General features: G+C 39.4%; 1 protein-coding gene across 12 annotated transcripts in view; it reads left to right on the forward strand.

The window, feature by feature from the left end:
- The window catches only part of ENOX2 (ecto-NOX disulfide-thiol exchanger 2), a 261,430-nt gene that overhangs the window by 177,494 nt on the left and 60,572 nt on the right, over positions 1-23,364 (forward strand). For 8 of the 12 annotated variants that reach the window (XM_081808256.1, XM_081808257.1, XM_081808258.1 and 5 more), the window contains one exon: positions 15,764-15,898. In XM_081808256.1, the coding sequence (XP_081664382.1) occupies positions 15,802-15,898 (97 nt within the window). In that variant the 5' untranslated portion in view covers positions 15,764-15,801. Of the gene's footprint in view, positions 1-1,653; positions 6,369-7,457; positions 7,547-15,763; positions 15,899-23,364 lie in introns of those variants that run through there. The other 4 variants (XM_081808259.1, XM_081808260.1, XM_081808251.1 and 1 more) reach the window with 3 other exon arrangements.

The following is a 23,364-nucleotide window of genomic DNA, read 5'->3' on the forward strand; positions in this document are numbered from 1 at the left end:
CATTTTTTTAATACTTTACACTTGTCTCTTATAAATTCCCCTTTGTACCTACTCAATAATTAAAAAATATTAGAGAAAGACAGTGTGAGTGGCAAATAGGATTTGACATATAGAAATTAGCTTTACATTTTTTAAAAAGGTAGCCACTCTTGAAAGCTAGTTTCACTTTAATTAAAAAAAAAAAAAAAGTAGCCACTTTGCTCTGACAATATCTCCCAGTGACATACCAGTTGGCTTCTCAAGAAGTTGTGATGAATGGGGAGGGCATGCTTTCCCATAATTTTCCCAGGGTCTTTGAGCATTTCAGCTGCCTTATATCTCCCCTCTCCTTTCTGACAGTGAACTTCTAGCTTCTGGGAGAAGAAAGAACAGTGGCACGGTCATTTGGAAATTTGAAGTTAAGTGCTTGAACTGTAACCACGGATTTATGGGTTGTTACCCAAAGACTTATTATCTTTTGGCTTTCCTTGGTGTTGAATCTGACAGCAAATGCAGTGAACGGGTGGGCTTGTGTATTTATGTTTGTCACTAGTTGGTTTCTCTCTGACCAATCTAGGCACGCTATAAGCACAGGCTGACAGGAATTATGGCTTTTCTTCCATGTGGAAATAAGTGGATAAGCAAATACTCCCAGCCTGATTTTCTTTCCAATTCATTATTTACAGGGAATTCACCTTCTGTAACCATTTTCAAATCAAATTTGCTCTACCAATCCCTGTAAGGTTTGCTCTGGAAATCATCCCCAACGTAGACATCTTTTATTTTTTAGCTGCTTATGTCCCGTCCATGTTAAAGCCAATTTAAAAAAAAACATGAATGGATTAAAGGTGATGTCACTAGTGGCCTGGAGATTCACTCAGGAAGAAAATTTAAGTTACAGCAGAAATGGATAAAAGGAAGGAAAGTCAATAACTCATTCTTGTTTGCTATTTGGACTACTATTGCTGTATTAAAATATTCAGGAGAACTATTGAATTAAATGGGGAAAAATATATCATGTGTAAGATAGATTCTGGGAAAGGTACTATTATTAATATTGTCCCAGAATCACAAAGTGCTGACCAAGTCACTTGCATATGAATTGTTCCTGGAGTAGGCCGATACAGTGGGTGTCCTCTGCCCAGCTGTCAGAGGTCACAGCTATGGGCATAACCTCTCTTTGTCTTAATGGAAAGATGGCCATGAAAAGCAAGTTTTCCTGCCTACCCCATTGCCTCCCATCCTTATCATGGAAATGAAGAAGTGATACTAAGTAATTCTGGCTTTCCTCCACCACAGATGGGGTGATCACAAGTGAGAGCATGGACGTAAATGCCATCCATGCTTTTGGGAAAAAAGCAAATAGGTTTTGGCAGCAAGTCTGATGGGTTTGGGGTATATATGGTGGAGGAGGATGGTTAACACTGGAAATATTTTGAGGGTTTTATTAGCAGTACCACTTTTAAAAAATGTAGCAGATGAAAAGCATATAAATTAGTCCCACTGTTCTTTCTGGCAGTGCTCTTGGTAAAGAACTGGTTAGAGAGAAGCCATATTGTTCTTTTCTGTTTAAATACATACCCCAGTATTATTAATGGCTAGTTCCCCTACTGGTATTTTCCTGTCCTTTTCACAACTGAAGGAATTATAATACTCCCCTTTTTTCCCCACCCCAAATGGCCCCTGTTTTCTATAAGATATCAGAGTTAATGCCCACTATTGTTAATATATTAATAATAATTACTAGTATTTTACTACCACTTCCTTAGCTAGCCACTGCAATGGACTTTTTTTTTCACATATTTTCTCCTTTAAGCCTTACCACAGCCCCATTAGATAGATGCTATTGTTGTCCTTATGATTCAGATGTGGAAAATGAAGACCAGAGACATTAAGTTACTTCCCTAGCATCACACAACTAGTAAATGGCAGGCCAGGATTAGAACTAATACAAAAACCGTGATCTTAACTAGTTATAATCTCATTTTTTCTTTATTCAGGGTCGCACAGCATTAAAGATTGAGAGTTTATCATGCTTGGTCTGGCCAAAGGCATGATGGGGATTGGTGAAAGTGTGTTGCAATTTTGAAAAAAAAATCAGTTACTTTGAAACATGACATTGGGGGGAGGCAGTATGAAGTTCTATATGGTACAAGCTATTGTTTTCTGATTATTTGTTAAATTGAGGTGGAGTTTGAAAACTCGGCTTAGGCTGCTTGTCAAGGTAAAGAAGCTAGAAAGGAGCCAGAGCTGCTGGTGCAAGGCAGAGCCATTAGTCACTGCCTCCTGTGGCTGTCTGTGTATATATAGCATCACCCTTAATATTTGAGGATGACTCTGCTGAGGCAGCCAGTTCTCAAGCCAAAGTTCCCATTATCAATAGGATTTAACACTTGACTTGTTTATAGTGGTCATGGCCAGTGTCCCACCCCTCTGACTTAGACCATGGCCTTGTAGTTAGTGACTTGCAAAGCAACTCAACAATATAGTCTAATACCCATCCTCTCAAAGTCCAACCAACTGGAGAATACAAAATGACTCCAGTTTTTTAATATTCTACTTTTAGGAGAGAGGAGTGATAAGTAAACTGATAATGGGAAATATTCTCTGCTCACGCCCATTCCCCCCAAACAAAGACAATTTCTTTTTTATTATTATTTTTTTATTAACATAATGTATTATTTGTTTCAGGGGTACAGGTCTGTGATTCATCAGTCTTACACAATTCACAGAGCTCATCATAGCACATACCCTCCCCAATGTCCATCACCCAGACACCCCATCCCTCCCACCTCCCTCCAGCAACCCTCAGTTTGTTTCCTGAGATTAAGAGTCTCTTATGGTTTGTCTCCCCCTCTGGTTTCTATTCTAGTTTTTAGACCTAGCACAAATACAGCCTTATTTCCTATACCTTTTTAAGATATCCACAGTACCATCATAATTGGTTTATCCTTTGAAACTCACTTCAAAGTGACTTCTTCAGTTTAACATCACTTCCTCCATGCTCCCCCTTCCTCTCTACCACCACCTCTCCTCCCAGCAGAGTAACTGCCTCCCCTTCAACCTCTGTTTAGCCAGTATCAAGCTATGCAGTAGTTTGTGTGTCTCTCCCACTAGTCTATGAGCCCCTCAAAGGGCAGGGAAACATGAATTTTTCACTCTGGTACCACCAAATAGTGCATGGATTTAACATGTTTGTTAAATTAATACTCAGAATGGATCCTGAAGCCCTGCCATAATCTCACTCAATGATTCAGGTATAGGTAGCACGTATTGACCACCTGTGTTTTCACCACAACCTTGTGAAAGGAGCGGCATCATTCTTATTTATACATGAGGCGACCAAAGCTCTGTGTTTCTCAAATTTGTAGTAGGCCTAAGAGTTATCTTGGGTGCTTGCTCAACAGGCAGATTCCCCAGCACCACCCAGATGGAAACCTCAGCTGTGGACCCTGGAACTTGGCTAGTTAGCAATCACCCCAGGCGATTGTGATGCAAATGATTGGACCGCACTCTGACAAACACAGGTGTGAGTGATTGCTACACAGCAAGAGTCAAGCCAGAGTTGAAACTCAGCCCTCCTAATTCCAGATCTAGTTTATATTTATCTTTGTTGTAGTCCATCTCCTATGGCAAGGAAGTGGACTGAAACATGTTGGAAAGATTTTCAGCAACAAGGGCTAAAGTAAAATGGCTTGTGGATTAACCCCAGGACTATTTTTTTTTTTCCAACAAGAGATCTTTCCAGACTTCCAACAGCATAGCAGCAGGGGTGCCAAGTTACCTCTTACGCAACTTACCTCAGGAAAGCATAGACCACAGAGCTTTGGGAACTTACAGAATTTATGCTTCTCTTTTTTTTCTTTCACTGTTCCCCCTCCACCACCAGTCACACCATTAACTTAAAGAGCATGCTCAGTACCTGATTTGTTAAATATTAAGATTTCTAATTGAAAAGCAATACCTACAGCATTTGGGATCCTGACAGTAATATTAATGTGTTTGTTTCAAAACCAGGAAAAGAAATGTGTGGTTTAACAGGCAGTTAGCACAGACATTAAAAGAGTTGGGGTAAGGTAGCATTTTTGCGGCCCATTTATGCTTTTGGTGTTTTTTGTCTAAATATTAGGTAAGGAAATATGGAATGAAGGCAATGATGCAGTCTCAAAACTAGACCACCATTGTCGACCATTCAGCCTAGACCAGGGTAACATGAGTTCACTGGGATCTCAGAAGCCCAAGAAGCCAGGGATGGGAATGACAGACTTAGTCCAGAAAAGCCCAACAGAGCCTCTCTAGTGTGGCTAGCCCCTGCTTTGACTGACTGAGGAAGCTTCCAATGTCCTAATGGTGGAGCCTATTGGACTTCCAGGACGCCTGCATCCAACCTCAACCTATTCTCTTGGCTCACATACAGCTGATAACCTTGAAGTGACAAGGACTATTACTCAGATTCTTCAATCTATGCCAGTCCACCTTGAAATAGCAAAGGAGGCCCCCAGCTCCAGCTCTGAGAAGTGGGAGAAGAGACCCCCACAGGGCAACTGAATGGTTTCTTTCTTAATGGGAACTAAAACAAGGGAAAGATAAAGGAAGTGGGGTTAAGATCATGATTGAATATTTGCTCAGCATTTTCTATAGTGTAGTGAGAATATATAGCTCAGGGGTTAAAAGTATGGGCTCTGAAGCTATACTGCCTGAATTTGAATTTCAAGTCCAGCATTAACTCCATCTATGACCTTGGGCAACTTCCTAACTTCTTTGTCTTTCATTTTCCTTATCTGTAGAATGGGTATGATAAAATTACCAATTTTATAGGCTTGTTGTGAGGATTAGATTACATAGTACATATAAAGCCTTAAAACAGTGTTTGGCACATAATAAGCATTTAATCAATACTAGGAATCAACATCATTATTGTTAGGTGAATAATACAGGTGAGTAAACAGTCTAAAAAGTGTGTGGAACTTGCCTAAAGTCACACAACTAGTAAATAGTAGAGCCAAGATTTGATTTTGGGTCTATCTGGCTCAAAATCTATATTTCTTCCACTATATCTTGTTGCCTTTATAAATGCAGGATATATGCTGTGAGTTCCTTGGAGAGGTGCATGCTAAGACCTGTGTCCTTCTTCTTCCTTGCTACACCCCACCCTCACAGCAACTGCTATCTGGAGGGGTGGCTTGGCACTCTAGCTTCATGTAGATCTAGTTAAGAACCTTGAATATCCATGGGGCACCTGGGTGGCTCAGGTGGTTAAGCGTCCGACTCTTGATTTCAGCTCACGTCGTGATCTCAGGGTCGTGAGATCAAGCCCCACGTCGGGCTCCGTGCTGGGTGTGGAGCCTGCTTAAGATTCTCTCTATCCCTCTACCTCTGCCCCTCCTCCCTCAAAAAAACCATCTTGAATATCCTTGTAACTGCTCCAACATAGAGGTGCTTGTGTCCAGACCCTCCAGCTTATAGACTAAACCAATGAATCTTCCAGGATGAGGGTTAGTTTGAGAAAGCACTCTCTACCCCAAGGTTCTCATCTGTATACCTTGAGGATCAAGCTATTATCTCCCACCCTCCACCCTGCCACTCAGCCCTTGTGAAAATGATTACCTACAATATAGGCTAGCATAAAACCTTTCCCTTTTCCCTCCCCCACCCTTCCGCTCCTCTTCTCCAAGGAAGAATATGTTGTGACACCCTGATCCTCTTGAGTGGCTCTTTGATCCGTTCTTGGAAACACTCATAAGGAAATAAAGCCCTTGCTTGTCTAATAGTATCATCTCTCTCAAGCCACCTAGGAGCCGTGTCTTACAAAAGCCCCTATCAGTTCCCTCACACTGCATAGCCATGATGCAAGCTGTGGTGTGACTGCTGGTGACGTCTGTGATCAGAGAGAGAGGGATGTGCCTGGGGCTTCAGCGCATTGTTCACAAATAATGATGGATTGTTAATTTTCAAAGAAAATGAAGAAGAATTCAAAATAGCACCTGCAACACACAATATATTGCTTCATGAGCAATAAATACCAAACAGAAGATAAAACCTTGAGCCCTAGGCTTAATGCAGAACCAAAACATGATTTATCCTGCTGTTTCCTTTCCCTTAGCCAGAGAACAGAAAGCACAATGTTATTCTGTTCTAGGACACCCAACACTGCCCTTGTGCCATAACCTTTTACAACATGTACTTCTTGAGTGCCTACTGTATGTAAGGTCCTGTGTGGTGTGCTAGAGATGGTGTTTTCTTCTGTGTTCCGTAAAGTATTTTCTAAACTTCCTTTCTCTTTGTTACTGTATTCCTAGTGCTATTTGCAGAACTTCCGAGGCACCTAGACTCTCCACCATGAGGATCATTTCTTTGGTGTGAAGCATAAAAGTAACCATGCTAAAAATGTTAGTAGATTCTTGATGGGGGAGGTGGTCTGATTTGTTTTAGTACAGTGGCATAAGGGAGTAGTTCATAAACTGCAGAAGGTAGAATTGGCTGCACATGTGATAGATGGGAAGGGATTGTGAAGAAGCCAAGGGTATGGGATGCCTGGGTGGCTCAGTCGGTTAAGCATCTGCCTTCGGCTCAGGTCATGATACCAGGCCCCTGGGATTGAGTCCCACTGAGCAGGGAGCCTACTTCTCCCTCTGCCTGCCCTCCTCCTGCTTGTGCTCGTGTGCGTTCTCTCTCTCTCTCTCTCTCTCTCTCTGACAAGTAAATAAATAAATAAATCTTAAAAAAAAAAAAAAAGAAGCCAAGGGTATAATGCACTCTCCAGTAAGAACACATGAAAATTGCTGCAGTAAGGCAAGGTTTCTCAGCCTTAGCACTATTGACACTTTGGGTCAGATAATTGTTTGCTGTGGGGGGCTGTCCTGTACATTGTAGAATGTTTAGCAGTATCCCTGGCCTCTACCCACTAGATTCCAGTAGCACCTCTTACCTCCAGTTGTGACAACCAAAGGTGTCTCCAAATATTGCCAAATGTTCCCTGGTTGGGGAGTGGGCAACTTAGCCCCAGTTAAGAATCCCTGCAATAGAGGACCTAGGGAACACCCATCTGTGTAATGATGAGCTCGACAGCCCTCCCAGCTCAAATATTTTATAACTTTATGATTTCCCTAGTTTAATATAGTATAATGGTTAAGAGCATGAATTGTGGAGTCAGATTGCCTGGGTTTGAATCCCAGCTTCACTGCGAGCTAACTGTATGACCACTGACAGGTTGCTTAACCTCTCTGTTCCTGTTACCTCATCAGTAAAATGGGGATAGTGAGAGGTCTTACTTCATAGGGTTGTTGTGAGTTTTAAATTAATGTACATAAAGTGCCTAGAACAGTGCCTGGCACATAGTAAGTATTAAATAAGTGTTAACTATCTTTAGTCTTGTTATAATTACTATCATTAACACTATTATTCACCATTTATCTAAGTCCTGGTATGTTCCAGAGGTCTGTTTCACCCAGCTTTGGACCACTATCTTCCTTCTGCAGAAATGACTAGAGGGCTAAGTCCACGGTGCAGTACTACACAATGCAAAGAGATTTTATTTGGCTATGGGTCTATGAAATAGGCTTTGCAGGTAAGCCCCACTTTATACAATTGCTGAGTTCTTCCAGAGTTCACTTATTTAAAAGCACACTAATTGGCACCTACTTTGAGCTAATCACTATAGAATATAATAAAAGTAAATGAGATTTATATCCCCTGCCCTCAAGAAGCTAAAAAATATGGCTGCTACATGCACATTTATTTTAGTAAATTTCATTACCTTTAAATTTTCAAAGAAATTCTAGTCGGTTCCTTTTTATCCAGGAGGAATTTATGTGATGAAAAATACCTTCCCATCTACAGATTTATCTTCCTTAAAGTTTATATTTATGTAATTGTTATTTTCTTATATTATCAGCATGTTAAGATTATAATACCTCAAATTATCACCATTTATCTTCCCCTCTCCATTTAAAATTTTTAGTATTTAGTCCTCAGAAGAAACCCACCAAAACAGGTTTTATCTAATACAACAACAGAGTGGTATCCCATTCTGAGCAGCTTGGCACCTGCTATATGCCTACCTTCTTCCAGGAAGAAGAATGTCTATGCAGGACTCTCCTACATAAGTTCATATATTTCCTGATTCATTTATTTAAAATCATTTATTAAACATCTGCTTTGTGTCAGACACAGTGTCTAGGCACTAGGAATAACAAAGAGGAATAAGGGAATCCAGAGTCTAGGAGGAGAGGCAGACATAGAAAGAGGTGATAAAAAATATAATGTGATAAAGGCTATCATAGTAATGTGTTCAATGAGCTAGGGGAACACAGAAAATAAAGGGCTCTTTGGGAGGGAGTTTAGTGTGATGGATAAAACTATGGGCATTGGTACCAGAGTCGCCTGGGTTCATTTCCCTGTTTTACCACTTACTAGCTGTGCAATATTGAGCTGATTACTTAAACTGCCTGTGCCTCTGTTTCATCATCTGTATAATGTATTGTTGTAATTCCTATATATGCTGTATCTCTCGGTAGACTTTGAACCCTTCAAGGTCTGGGTTCATCATCATCATCTTAATTATTACATGTTATTATTACCACTTACCAAGTACTTACTATGAGCCAGAAGCCATGCTAAATTTTTTTACCCACATTATCTAATTTAATCTTCAACAAACCTATAAGGTCGATACTATCACTTTCCTAAATTTGTAACTTGCCATTTTTATCATCAAACCCAGTTCTTTGTTCAAAAAACTTATCACAATATGTAATTATTTTATGTTTATCTGTATTTTAGTATCTCCCTCCTGTACTAGAGAGCTTCCTAAAAACAAGGTTGAGGCCTGTTTGACTCACCATAATGTATTCAACGTCTAGGATGGAGCCTGACACATAGAAAATGTTCGGTGAATGTACAGCAACTATAAAAGGAAGTCTGGAAGGCAGACCAGCAAGAAGAGAAGTAAAGAGAGAAACAGAATGAGCACATTACAGTTACTTAGTACAGCTAGACTCTAGTCCCAAACCATCTGACTCCCAAACCCATACTCTTGGTCACTAGGCAGGATTGCTTCCTACTCTTAACAAACTTTCAATAGATGTTTGTTGACAAAATCCTCTCCTCAACTTTGCACAATACTGTGTAATAAAATTACAGCAAGCATAAAAGCCAATGGATATAAACCTGGACATAAGAAAGAGAATTTCAGGAGAGTAAATTGCCAGAGAAGGACAGCTTTTGTCTTAATAAAAAGAGTATGGTCGATGAGACGACACCAACATACTGAACTTGTTTCAAAGGAAATAAAGGAAACATATGAAATAATTAAGTCTACTACAGGATGGATGTATCACAGAATGTGTGTGTGTGTGTGTGTGTTGTCTTCAAGATCAAATAACTGACAATAATTGACTAATCAAGTGAAGTATAATATAAAAATAAACAGATGGCAATGACTTGATAGTTATGGAGCAATACCAAGTTAAAATCGATAATTACTTCCAAATCTTTTATTTTTTTGGCACTAATGAACTCTTGCTCCAAAGTGCCATAAACTCAATCAACTTACCTAGAAGACATTCATTCACAATTACTGTACAACCTGTGATCTCTTGAGGAGTCGCCACACAAGGCAGAACGGAAAACCAGCATAGCAGGACATGTTCTTCAGATGGGTGAGGCATTTTGAAGACTATTTGATAGCATATCAATATATGATATTTGCCTTCTGAATATTCTTGGCCACTGCCAGTGAATGTAGGACTTATGGGAAAATGAGCAATCTCTTTCTTTAGTGACATGGGACTACTTTTATAACACACTTAAAGAAATTGCTAGATGTCCATTTTTAGTCTAGAAAGTGAATCAGGCCTGGACTTAACTTTTCTACCATTAAGTGATGATTCTAAACAGATGTTCAGCACAACATATTTTGTTACTGCAGAACTTAAATCCAGATTGCTGCCAGACAGAGACGATCATCTGGGATTTCTCTTTGAAAGTAAAAATTTACAAGCTTGCTTATATGTATGACTGTGCCTATATGGGAGAAAGATTATAGCTAATGCTATCAAACTGAATTATTAGTTGGGTTCATCTATCTCTGGTTGTAACTCTAAGTAAATTGCTACATGTCAATTCAGTTGTCCTGGAGAGAAAATTAGTTTAGCAACTATGCTATCCCTTTTAAGACAATTTATCATTCTGAAAAGGTATATAAATAATCAGTGAGTGTCACTGCATGGATTGCTTATTGTGCCCAAAATCAATGTAAGTTGATTTTATTTATTCATTCATCCAAATATTTCTTGAATACCTACTTTATACCAGACACTGAACTAAGAAACAGGGAAACAAAGATGCCTAAAACCAAGTCCCTGACATAAAGGAGCATGCAGGCTAGCTAGAGAAGAGAGACATGTATTCAACAACTATAATTCAAGGCAGTCAATGGTAATGTCCAGTTGTTCTTGCTTGCTGGAATGCTCTTAAACCCAAATCCTCCATTCAGTACCTGGAGGAAAATCCTATCCCTCCTTAAAGACTCATTTCAAATTATTCTTTCCCAGAGAAGCCTTCCCTAGTATTCCTCTTGCTCTCTGTGCCCAAACACATACAACCAAAGCCATTCCAGCATATTTAATTACTCCTTCTCTGTTCTCATAGCACTTTCCTCATAGTTTTACTGCAGTACTTATTATAATAATTTATATTTAGTTGTTTATATGTCATGCTCTCATTGTATTGTGAGTTCTTCCAGAGCAGTAAATGAATTTTGTTCATCTCCATATTCCTAGTCACTAACACATGACCTGGCATATAGTAAGACTCGATAAAAGTTTGGTTTGGGGAAAAGGAGTGAGAGAATAAGCAAACATATGAAAATCAAATTCTAGATAAAATGTTATGATAACACACTAGGAGGGAGTAATTCATTCCAGGGAGGTGGCTTCACAGACAACATAACATTTGAGATGACCCTTGCAAAATGAGTAGTATTTGACAGATGTAGATGGGTGTTGGGGGAGTGGAGGGAAATGAAAAGGCAGAGGTCCTTAAGAATTTAAGAACTGAATTTATCATAGCAAAATAATGCTGTTAATTACACATGGTCTTTATCTAAACCAACTGGTTCATGTAAACAAGCCTAGCAGGAACTCTACTTGCTAACATTTTAACAGGCACTTCGAATTAATATATATTTTGAAAATAGTAATACTGTACTGTCCTTTAAAAAAAACTGATAATTTAGATAATTCTCTCCCCTCCCCAAAAATTAGTCCAGAGTTTGGCTAGGTTGATACATTGTAAATTCTCATTTTTTGATCTCAGAATTCTTTATTAAGAATAATTCCTGGGGCGCCTGGGTGGCTCAGTTGGTTAAGCGACTGCCTTCGGCTCAGGTCATGATCCTGGAGTCCCGGGATCGAGTCCCGCATCGGGCTCCCTGCTCGGCGGGGAGTCTGCTTCTCCCTCTGACCCTCCTCCCTCTCCTGCTCTCTGTCTCTCATTCTCTCTCTCTCAAATAAATGGGTGAAATCTTTAAAAAAAAAAAAAAAAAAAGAATAATTCCTGATTCTCTTATGTTTCCCAGGACTGCAGAGCCAACGAGTAACCAGACTGTTGCAAGGAATTATTTTTGGCATGGGGGCCCAGTCCTTCTAAACCTAGATGTTTCCTCTTGAAGTCATTCTGCAGCCATTAGAGAAAATCAGGGTGCAGATTCAATAATCTCAACAGGGGGTCCCTTCCAGCTATAACATTCCCTAAAACTTGTCTCACCTGGACTGGAGATTGGGAGTTCAGATGAACCAAATAATCAATATGCAAACTCTTGACCCGAAGGATATTTGATGCCCCATGTTTGTTTCCTTAGTAACATTTACAAGGAGGCTATTTCTAGCCATAATATGCCTTCATGGGAGAGCATTGAAAACTGGGTGTGAGGGCTAGAGTTTCTATCCGTGGAGAAATCACCAGTTCTGAAATGTGACTTCTGACTATAGTAACAATTGCTTAAGGCCATTAGTCACTCTGTGGGGGGGGGGGGAGTGGTTTTTGGATAAGATACATAGGCAGCATAGAAGAATGATAAAAACTAATATTTCAGAAATAATGTTTTTGGACATTTGCATTTTCTTATTCTGACCATTTAGTTTCCAAAATAGCACTTTTATAAATAACCAGGCCAGGAATTATCCCTGATGTTCCCAGGTTAGAAGGTTGTGATAGATGTTAACAAATAGCAAGCTACAATTAGAACAGAGTTGCCTTCAGGTAATTGGCAGGAGTGTACATGAGAGGTAGGAGAAAAGCCATGGAAAAATTTTTCTATGGAAATCAGTAATCAGAGGGAAATTTCCCAAAATAAGTCTTTCTGTGCTCCAATGACTTATGATTATATATCTCCCAACTATGCAGTATATACATGCACATGCACATGGTTATAACCCACTTCATTGTCTGCTTATGTCATCACTGCTCCTGGAATGTCTTTTCCCCTCTTTCTTCTTTATCTAATAACTACCCATCACTCAAGACATGTTATGTCGAAATCTGGGCCATTTGTTCAAATCCTATCTTCTCCATTACTCAAGCCACAGTAGCTTTTCATTCCTTTTTTTTTTTTAAGATTTTATTTATTTATTTGACAGAGAGAGACACAGCGAGAGAGGGAACACAAGCAGGGGGGGTGGGAGAGGGAGAAACAGGCTCCCTGCAGAGCAGGGAGCCCGATGCGGGGCTCGATCCCAGGACCCTGGGATCACGACCTGAGCCGAAGGCAGATGCTTAATGACTGAGCCACCCAGGCACCCATCATTCCTTAAACTTCAGTAACATTTCTGGTCAATTCCATTTCTTTGATTGTTTCTTAATTGTTTCACTGTAGATAATAAAGCATAGTGGCTAACAGTGTATAACCTGGGTGACCTCGGACAATATATGTGATCTTTAAGTCTCTCATCTATTAGGGGTGCCTGGGTGGCTCAGTGAGCTAAACATCCGACTCTTGGTTTCAGTTCAGGTCGTGATCTCATGGGTCATGGGATCCAGCCCCAAGTCAGGCTCCCGCTCAGTGGGGAGTCTGCTAAAAGATTCTCTCCCTCTGCCCCTCCCCCACTCTCACATGCGCACACTCTCTCTCTCTCTAAAATAAACAGATCTTTAAAAATAAAGTAAAAGCCTCTAATCTATTAAATGGAGATATAAATAGTCTCTCTCATTAGGTTGTTTTGAAAGTTAGAATAATGCATGCCAAGTGCTTTACCTAGCATATAGCGAGTGTTCAATAATTAGTGGTAGTAATGGATGGAGGTGGTGAGAGTAGTGATAATAGTAGTAATCAGTACCACCATCACTGGTCTCTTAAATTAGATTGTATAACCTTTGAAGGCAGGGACTATGTATTCTATCTGCTTATTCTCTGGTGTCTCCCTAATTCCCAAAATATTCAATTGGCTAATTTGATATCTGTTGATTGTGTGTCTATTTCTATTCAATGTTACTGCCTCAAAGATATGAAATTACATCAAAAATATAACTTTTCATTTCTTATTGCTACTATGAAAGCCCTTGGATGATTTTTCTTGGTTTGCATGCATGGGTAGTTTGGATGGAAGCTGCTGAAGTAATTGTATGCAACTAGACTATGAGAAGAATAGGAAACATCCCAAGCTCCTATGGTATATACAGTTGGGAAAAAAACCCAGAAAACTATAAAACTCTGATGAATGAAATCAAAGAACTAAATAAATGGAGAGATATTTCATGTCCGTGGATAGGAAGACACAATATTGCCAAGATGTCAGTTCTTCTCAACTTGATTTAATGCAATCCCCATCAAAATCCAAACAAGTTATTCTGTGGATATCAACAAACTGATGCTAAAATTTACATGGAGAGGCAAAAGGCTCAGAATACCCAACACAATATTGAAGAAGAACAAAGTTGGAAGGCTGATGCTACCCAACTTCAAGATTTACTATAAAGCTACAGCAATCAAGCCAGTGTGGTATTGGCGAAATAATCGACAAATAGATGGGTAGAGTAGAATAGAGAACCCAGAAATAGACTACACAAATAGAGTCAACTGATCTTTGGCAGAGGAGTAAATGCAATACAATGGAGCAAAGACGGTCTCTTCAACAAATGTGCCAGAACAACTGGAAATCCACATGCAAAAAAAAAAAAAAATCTAGACACAGATTTTATACACATCACAAAAATTAACTCAGTGGATCATAGACCTAAAAGTGAAAGGCAAAACTATAAAACTCCTAGAAGATAACATAAGAGAAAACCTAAAGGACCTTGGATATGGCGATGACTTTAAATACAACACCAAAGGCATGATCCATGACAGAAATTATTGATAAGCTGGAGTTCATTAAAATTAAAATCTTCTATTCTGCAAAAGACAATGTAAAGAGAATGAGAATACAAGCCACAGACTGGGAGAAAATATTTGCAAAATACACATCTGATAAAGGACTTTTATCTAAAATATACAAAGAACTCCTAAAACACAATAAGAAAACAACCCAATTTAAAAACGGGTCAAAAAACTTTGATACCTCATTAAAGAAGATATACAGATGGCAAATAAGCTTATGGAAAGATGCTCCACATTAGGTATCATCAGGAAAATGCAAAGTAAAACAACAAATACCACTAGACACTTATTAGAGTGGCCGGAATCCAGAATGCTGACACTAAATACTGGTGATGGTATGGAGTAACAGGAAATCTCATTTATTGCTGGTGGGAATGCAAAATGGTACAGCCACTTTAGAAGACAGGTTGACAGTTTCTTATAAAACTGAACATGTTCTTACTGTACAATCCACTGATTGTACTGTTCGGCATTTACCCAAAGGAGGTGAAAATTTATGTCCACACAAAAATGTGCACATGGATGTTTATAGTAGTTTTATTCATAATTGTCAAAACTTGGAAACAACTGCAATGTCCTGCAGTAGGTAAATGGATAAGTAAACTGTGGTGCATCCATATGATGGAATATTATTCAGGACTAAAAGGAAATGAGCTATCAAGCCATGAAAAGACATGGAGGAACATTAAATGCATACTACTGAGAGAAGCCAGTCTGAAAAGGCTACATGTTGTATGATTCCAACTATATGACATTATAGAAAAGGTGAAACTATGGAGATGGAATAAGATCAGTAATGGCCAGGGGTTGGGGGGCAGGGAGGGATGAATAAGTAAGCACAGAGGATTTTTAGGGCAGTGAAAATATTCTGAATGATGTATACATGTTATTATATATTTGTCCAAACCCATAGAACGTACAACACCAAGAGTGAACCCTAATGTAAACTATGGCTTTTGAGTGATTATGATGCATCAGTGTAGATCCATCAGTTGTAGCAAATGTGCCACTCTGGTGCAGAATGTTGATAATGGGGGGCTGTGCATGTGTGGAGGTAGGGGGCACATGTGAAATCTCTGTACCTTAATTTTGCTGTGAACCTAAAATTGCTCTAAAAAAATAAAGTCTTCATTAAAAAAAAAAAACAAGGGAAGGAAGGAACAGAGGGAGCAGAGAGAGAAAGAAAGAAACACACTAAAATGCCATCTGGTAAACTGCTTTCAAATTCTATGACTTCCTGCCAATTCAAGCCATATTGTTTTAACCCTTGTAAAGAGCTGGAATTAAGGCCCTATCTACCATTTGTCCATCAGTCCATTTCTGTAAAGAGTTTGCCAGTTTATGTTAAGCAAACTATATACTGAAACCTTAATACAACAAATTACTTTACTTGTCATTTCTCTTTAGCTGATAATAGTAGAACTCTGAATGTGGATTCCACTGCAATGACGCTACCTATGTCTGATCCAACTGCATGGGCCACAGCAATGAATAATCTTGGAATGGCACCACTGGGAATCGCTGGACAACCAATTTTACCTGGTATGCTATTTTTAATCACGTCACAAGTGTTTCTTTTTATTGACCATGTGGTAATAAATATAACAGTATGACACAACTTATTTTGAAGTTGACATTTACCAGATTCTGCCTAGACTGTGCATTTTTGTAATATGAGCTTTATAGGCTGGGTGGCCAGTAGTTACTAGTATACTCCCTATTGCACTATAGGCAAGGTAGGGATATATCTGATGCAAGATATGGTCATTAAATATTTAAATAGCTCATTGAAATAAAAGACAACAGGATTTGGAAAGGAATTACAAAGTTTATCTAATTTTATAGATTTAGAGGAGACAGATAAACATGGAGCGGAAATGAGAATGGACTTAGACACCTCAAAAATCATGGATTCCTAAAGTGGGGGAAAGAAGATGGTGGGAACCATCCCAAAGTTGTTCACATTGAATAACTGTTCATATTTTTTTAAACATAGTAACCATTAAGAGAATGGACATGGTGTACTGATTCCATGTCCACTAAGGATAAAATCAGAAGAAAAATGCCACAGCATCTGAAGCATTTGGTTTAAACACAAAAAAAGTCTTCTGTGCTGCCAGAACTATTATTAACCATTAAAATGGATTTGTGAAGACATTAGGGAATTGCCGTTTCAGTGCTTTTAAAATATCCTAAACGTTAATCTCTCCAGGTTCATTTAATTGTGATCCTACTTAAAAGAATGACAGAACCAAGCTGATCAAGTACCTTGCTACTCAAAGTATAATCTGCAAAACCTGGGAGCTGTTAAGAAGCCCGGAATCTGGGCGCCTGGGTGGCTCAGTCAGTTAAGCGTCTGCCTTCGGCTCAGGTCATGATCTCAGAGTCCTGGGATCGAATCCCACGTCGGGCTCCCTGCTCAGCGGGGAGCCTACTTCACTCTCTGCTGCTCCCCCTGCTTGTGCTCTCTCTCTCTCACTCCCTCTCTCTCTCAAATAAATGAACAAAATCTTTAAAAAAAAAAAAAAAAAAGCCCAGAATCTTAGGCCCCAACCCAGACCTACTGAATCAGAAGCTGCATTTTAACATGATCCCCAGGTTATTCACAAACACAGTAAAGTTGAGAAATGGATCTAGAGTGATGCCACTTTGTTGTGCCATTTGTTTATATAGTTAGTGACCCCCACTCCCCAAAAAATAATTTCATAATTCCAGTTCAGATTTTGAATCCTTATAAGTTATAATGGGGACATGGTAGGGTAGGAAATGATGCTTAATAATCTTAATAATAAATTAAGAAATTTGGTTACATAGAAACTAGGAAACAAGCATAAAAGTAGCCAAATGTAAAGAAAAAAAATATGTGAATTAGAAATGGGTGGAGGGCAAAGGAGCTTGGATTCTATATATGGCAGAGGCAAAGAACTGCCCCACCAAACTATAATTCATGCTCTGGACTGTCATTGACTAGATTGCATCCTACTTCATTAGACCAACCATGATTGAAATGAGCAACCAGGGATCCTTTGAGGGCCGAATGATTGGACCATAGATCTCCTTGGGTTTCGAATGACTAGTGGGGCCAATCTGGAATCAGCAGGTGCTATGACAGGAGCCAGTATTGCATAATAGTTAAGTGCTCAGACCCTAGAGTCAATCTGCCTGACTTCCAAGCCTGTTTCTTTCACTACTTTATCTTGAGTAGTTAAATATCTTCTAGGAGACTCAATTCCTTCATTCATAAAATCAGACTAATAATACGTAACCCTTAGGGGTTTTGTGACAGTTGTGCTTAGGACAATGCCTGGCACGTTCTTGTGCTCAAACATGTTGGCTATTAAAATACTTTAAAATCATTGTTAATATATTTCTTACAGATATTTCTAAAGGGTATAATAGGTCTTTAAATTTAGTTCTTCTTCATTATTTCACTGTAATACAATTTAAACTAAAACATTATATATTATTTTATAGCTCCATATAGAGTGGTCCTGAGTCACAATCTCTTATAGTCTAGAGAGATTAGACAATCTGATTTGCCTTCCATTATTACCAGTTTATAGAAATCTGAACTGTGTGGGTATATGTCCTGGGAAAAATGTTGAGGCCAGATCTGCTCTGATGCCAAGGGAACTCTATGTTAGTTATATCAGATAATTTGTAAATTACCACATCTAAACATAAATCTATGCTCACACAGTAATCTTTGATGCTTAGCTACCCATCTATAATGTGAAGGAAGAAAGGCTTAGCATAGAGAGTAAAAAAATCATCCAAACCATCATTATAGGCCCAAAGCCTATGCTGGGACAATAACAGGCCTAAAAAACTAGGTAGGTTTTCTTAACAGTAACTCAGAGGACTATTCCTACAGAGAGGGTATCTTGCTTAGTATTTAACAGCATAGGCCTCAAAGACAGACTGCTTGGGTTTGGATCCTTGCTGTGCCACTTCCTAGCTATATGACCTCTCACCAGTTACTTGACCTGTCTGTACCTCAGTTCCCTCGTCTGTAAAATGGGAATAACTGTAGTATCTACTTCATAGGATTGCTGTGAAGATTAAATAATATGCTTATCCCAATGTTTGGCATATAATAAGCACTCCATAAAGGTTAACCATCATCATTATTATTAGTATTAGTAGTACTATATGCTCTTTAAGATAAAGGAAATACTAACATACTTCCTTCAAATGGCTGCTAAGCTGCCACTTAAATTGAAAGCATTTGGGTGCCATGCAGCCACTGTCAGCTCTAATGAGTATTCCTCACATCCACCTCCAACCAGACATTTGAAAAGTCAAGAGTAATTTTAATTTCTACTTCTAGCCCTCTTTATCTATATCCTATTTTCTTAAGCACTATGAAGAAATAGATTCTCAGGGTCCCCTTCAACTTTGTGTTTCAGTGATCTTTAGCTATGCTCTACGGAAAGTTATTTGACTTTTTGGAAACCAGATCTTAGAAATGCAGATATATTTTTAAGATTTATATATCTATTTATTTGAGAGAGAGACAGAGCACATGAGAAGGGGGAGGGGCAGGGGGAGGAGGAGAGAAGCAGACTTCCCGCTGAGCACAGAGCCCCACACCAGGCTCTATCCCACCACCCTGCGATCATGACCTAAGCTGAAATCAGGAGTTGGATGCTTAACTGACTGAGCCATCCAGATATACTGATATTTAGTTTAGTAGTGCCCTTCTTGTCTTAAACAAGGCAGAGGATCATGGGGGAAGAAAGGAAAAAATGAAATGGGACGAAACCAGAGAGGGAGACAAACCATCAGAAACTCTTAATCTCAGGAAACAAACTGAGGGTTGCTGGAGTGGAGGGGGTTGGGGGGATGGAGTAGCTGGGTGATGGACATTGGGGAGGTTATGTGGTATGGTGAGCGCTGTGAATTGTGTAAGACTGATGAATCACAGACCTGTACCCCTGAAACAAATAATACATTATATGTTAATAAAAAAAAAGACCTGGAACACAGTAGGTGCATAATAAATATAAAAAAAATACATGGGACAATAGTATTGGGCTGAGACATACTTTGTGAAGCTATCTGTAAAATCACTTGAGTTTTGGGTGAACTATTTTTTTCTCCTCTGTATTATTTTAAGAAGTCAGTTTAACCATGAGGTTAGAACATGGGTTCTGGATTTGGATTGCCTAGGTTCAAATAAATCTGTGTTCTACCATTAAGTAGCTGTGTAAACATTAGCAAGTTACCTAACCTCTCGAGGCCTCAGTTTCTTCATCTGTAAAACAAAGATATAATAGCACCTATGTCACAGGGTTGTTGTGAGGATTAATGAATTAATACATTAAAGTCCTAGAATGATGCCTGGTTCACAGTAATCTCTCAGTGAACTTAGCTACTATTATTGTCTCAAGTTCATATCTGATATATGGCTCACAAAAAATTGAATTATGGCTCATTTGTATTCTTAGCAATGGTGAAGGTTAACGAATGCAGAAATGAAATCTTCCCCAGGAGAGGTGCTGGACAATGGCACCACTGACTGTTCCCTGTAAATCTGAGGGGGTGTCCACAGAAATGGAAGGTTGGCACCACACTCCAATGCTGCGTACCCTTCTTCTTGCCCAGGTTTTGGGAAAGGGTGCCTGTTATCTCTATTATGTAATGTTTTAACCGAATGGGCTAAAACATCCCCAATCCTCTCTCGGCCCCTCGAGATTCCTTAAAATGGAAATGGCAGACAGTGAGCCACATGGAACTGTTCCCTGAGGTCACCCACTGATGGCTCAGTAATTCAACTACTTTTCTGCCCCTTAGGTTTCCTACCGAGACAGCAGACCTTTTTTTGTGTGCTGTCTCATCTGGCCTGTGACAATAGAAAAGGCTTTTGGTATTGATGAAAAACAAATGATACATAAGCTTCCTTGACTTGCCCTAGAGAGCTCAAATCCATACTGTCATGGAAGCTGAGTCTCTTGGACACATACTTGTCGTCAGGGCAGTGTCTGGCTTATTATGTTCATTAAGTGGGGAGCAGAGACAGGCCATCTCTGGGTTTTGGTTTGGAGCTCCCTTTCATCTAACATGGTGTTTTGTACAGCTGCTATTCAATAAAGTTAATCCACAATGATGGCAGATTAGGAGGTCCCCTCTGGCTGGCAGTTGTCTTTCCTGCAAGAGTATTTGCTTTTCCAAGCTGGTCAAATAAGACTAATGTTAGTTTTCACATGAAGAGAGGGACCAAAAAGAGTCAGGCCTTCTGTTTAAGGAGCATCGTTCAGCCCGTCATTGCAGATGAATCCAAGGATGGACAGATTAAGGAGTACTCATTGAATACTGTGTGCTGCTTCCTTTATTTTCCCCTCAGTTAAAATATCCTTAGCATCCAAATGTGGAGCCTGTGAAGTCCCAAAGGAGAAGTGTCTCTCCTTATGGTGTCTCCACTTTATTGACTATGTCACTTCCATAATAGGAGATGTTGGAAAGTATGGACTTATGGACCTTATTCCCAGAGCAAGACACTGCCCATCCACGGGCATTGTCATTTTTAAGAAGGCAGTTCTCAGGGTGCCTGGGTGGCTCAGTCAGTTAAGCATATGCCTTTGGCTCAGGTTGTGATCCTGGGGTCCTGGGATCGAGCCCCCTATCAGGCTCCCTGCTCAGCGGGGAGTCTGCTTCTCCCTCTATTTCTGCCACCCCCACTCATGCTCGCTCTCTCTCGCTCTTTCTCGCTCTCTCTCAAATAAATAAAATCTTCTTTTTTTTTTTTTTTTTAAAAAGGCAGTTCTCACTGAACCCAGAAGGCCAACTCTGATGGGAACAGAAAGAAAGAATGAGGATGTGTGACACATGACAGGCCACTGCTCTACAAGCTCCCCAAGGAGAGCCAGACTTGTGGTTTCATTATATTTAATATCTTCCACAAAAAGAATATGCCTTCAGTGGCAGATAAGGTTGAAATCCTGAGAAAGGAGAGCACTGTTCATCAGCATGGTGGACACTTCACTGAAAGCCAATGATATATAAAACACTATAACGAATAGAATTAGTACCTCCGTAAAACAAGCTTAACACTTACCCAGTGATGGTACTCTCAAGACTCCCCATGGAAATTATTACAAAGAGTGGCCAAGTGAGATCATTTGCACATTCATTCATACAAGAAATATTTACTGAGGTCTGCTATATGCAAGGTACTGTGAGAAGCCCTGCGGATAAAGCAATGAACAAAAAAAGATAAGATGGGGTGCCTGGGTGGCTCAGTCGTTAAGCGTCTGCCTTCGGCTCAGATCATGGTCCCAGGGTCCTGGGATCGAGCCCCACATCGGGCTCCCTGCTCAGCCAGGAGCCTGCTTCTCCCTCTCCCACTCCCCCTGCTTGTGTTCCCTCTCTCGCTGTGTCTCTCTCTGTCAAATAAATAAATAAAATCTTTAAAAAAAAAAAAAAAGATAAGATTCCTGCCCACATACTGCCTTCAGTACTTTTAGAACCCCCATATTTTCTCCCTAATGCAGCTCATACATCTCATGTATGAGATGCCTCTTGAATGACAACTCAGAGGCTTCCTATCTATTTTGTTCATTTGTGCTTTTATTCAGCCATCCATTCATTAAAAATATATTGAACTAGGGTCCAGGGGATCAAAATGGGCATGGCTCAATCCTTGCCTTCAAGCTCAAAGTCCAGTAACAGAGGCAGGCAAGTCAATATCACAACACTACAGTGTAACAAATGTCTTAGTTAGAAACATGTACAAAAGTACTGTTTTAGCTAGAGTGGGATGAGAGAGAATGATAGGTAGATGGTCATGGTCTGGGAATGTTCACAGAAGTGGTAATATTTGAGCTCAGTGTCCAGGGATATATAGAAATGTGGCAGGTGGGAAAAAAGAGCTAAGAATGATCCAGGAAGAGGAAATAATGCATCGATGACTGGAAAGTATGCAAGAGTATATGGTATGGGGACAATGGGTAAATGTTGAGTGGAATTACATCACCCCATTTCATAAAGACTTTAAGGCAGCTTATAAGTAAGGTTACAATAAAAGAGAAAAATTACAAGTAAAATAAACCAGCATCTAAGAAAATATAAACGAATATCAAAGGTGAAGACCAGGTAGGGAGGTTAATTAGAATTCATATGTATAGGTCATAGGATCCTACTCAATTTCTAAAGTTGAGCTGTACCTGTGACCAGGTAGCCAAAACAAAAAAGGAAACCTAATCAGCTACATAATTTGCATTTTCCATGAAGAGAAAATATACCAAACCTCAGAGAAGTCAAACTTTTCATAGCCCTTCACAATTTTGTGTGTGTTGGACATTTTTGTTCTGAAAGAATCTTTTCATACAGAGCTTCATATATAGGAATGGACACTAGTGAGGAGCTTGAGTGATTTCTGAAGCCCAAAGATGGGTGTGTAGCCCAAGACTAGTCAATACTACTTTTCCTAGTTTGCTGCAAAATATAAGAACTAAAAATATAGTGATTTTTACCTAAAGCTAAATTTGCTCAATTGAAAGAACTGTTCTTTATTCTGAGATTATAGACTTTCTGCATTTTTGGTTTTAAAATGTTCTATCTTTTTTTTTAATTTAATTTAATTTTATTATGTTATGTTAGTCACCATAAAATATATCATTAGTTTTTGATGTAGTGATCCATGATCCATTGTTTTCATATAACACACAGTGCTCCATGCAGTATTATGCCTTCCATAATACCCATCACCGGGCTAACCCATCCCCCCAGCCCCCTCCCTCTAAAACCCTCAGTTTGTTTCTCGGAGTCCATAGTCTCTCATGGTTCGTCTCCCCCTCCGATTCCCCCCCCCTTCATTTTTCCCTTCCTTCTCCTAATGTCCTCCATGCTATTCCTTATGTTCCACAAATAAGTGAAACCATATGATAATTGACTTTCTCTGCTTGACTTATTTCACTTAGCATAATCTCCTCCAGTCCCATCCATGTTGATGTAAAAGTTGGGTATTCGTCCTTTCTGATGGCTGAGTAATATTCCATTGTATATAT

This window comes from Leptonychotes weddellii, chromosome X (genome assembly GCF_054177405.1).
Source record: "Leptonychotes weddellii isolate Sample4059 chromosome X, ASM5417740v2, whole genome shotgun sequence".
Lineage (NCBI taxonomy): Eukaryota > Metazoa > Chordata > Mammalia > Carnivora > Phocidae > Leptonychotes > Leptonychotes weddellii.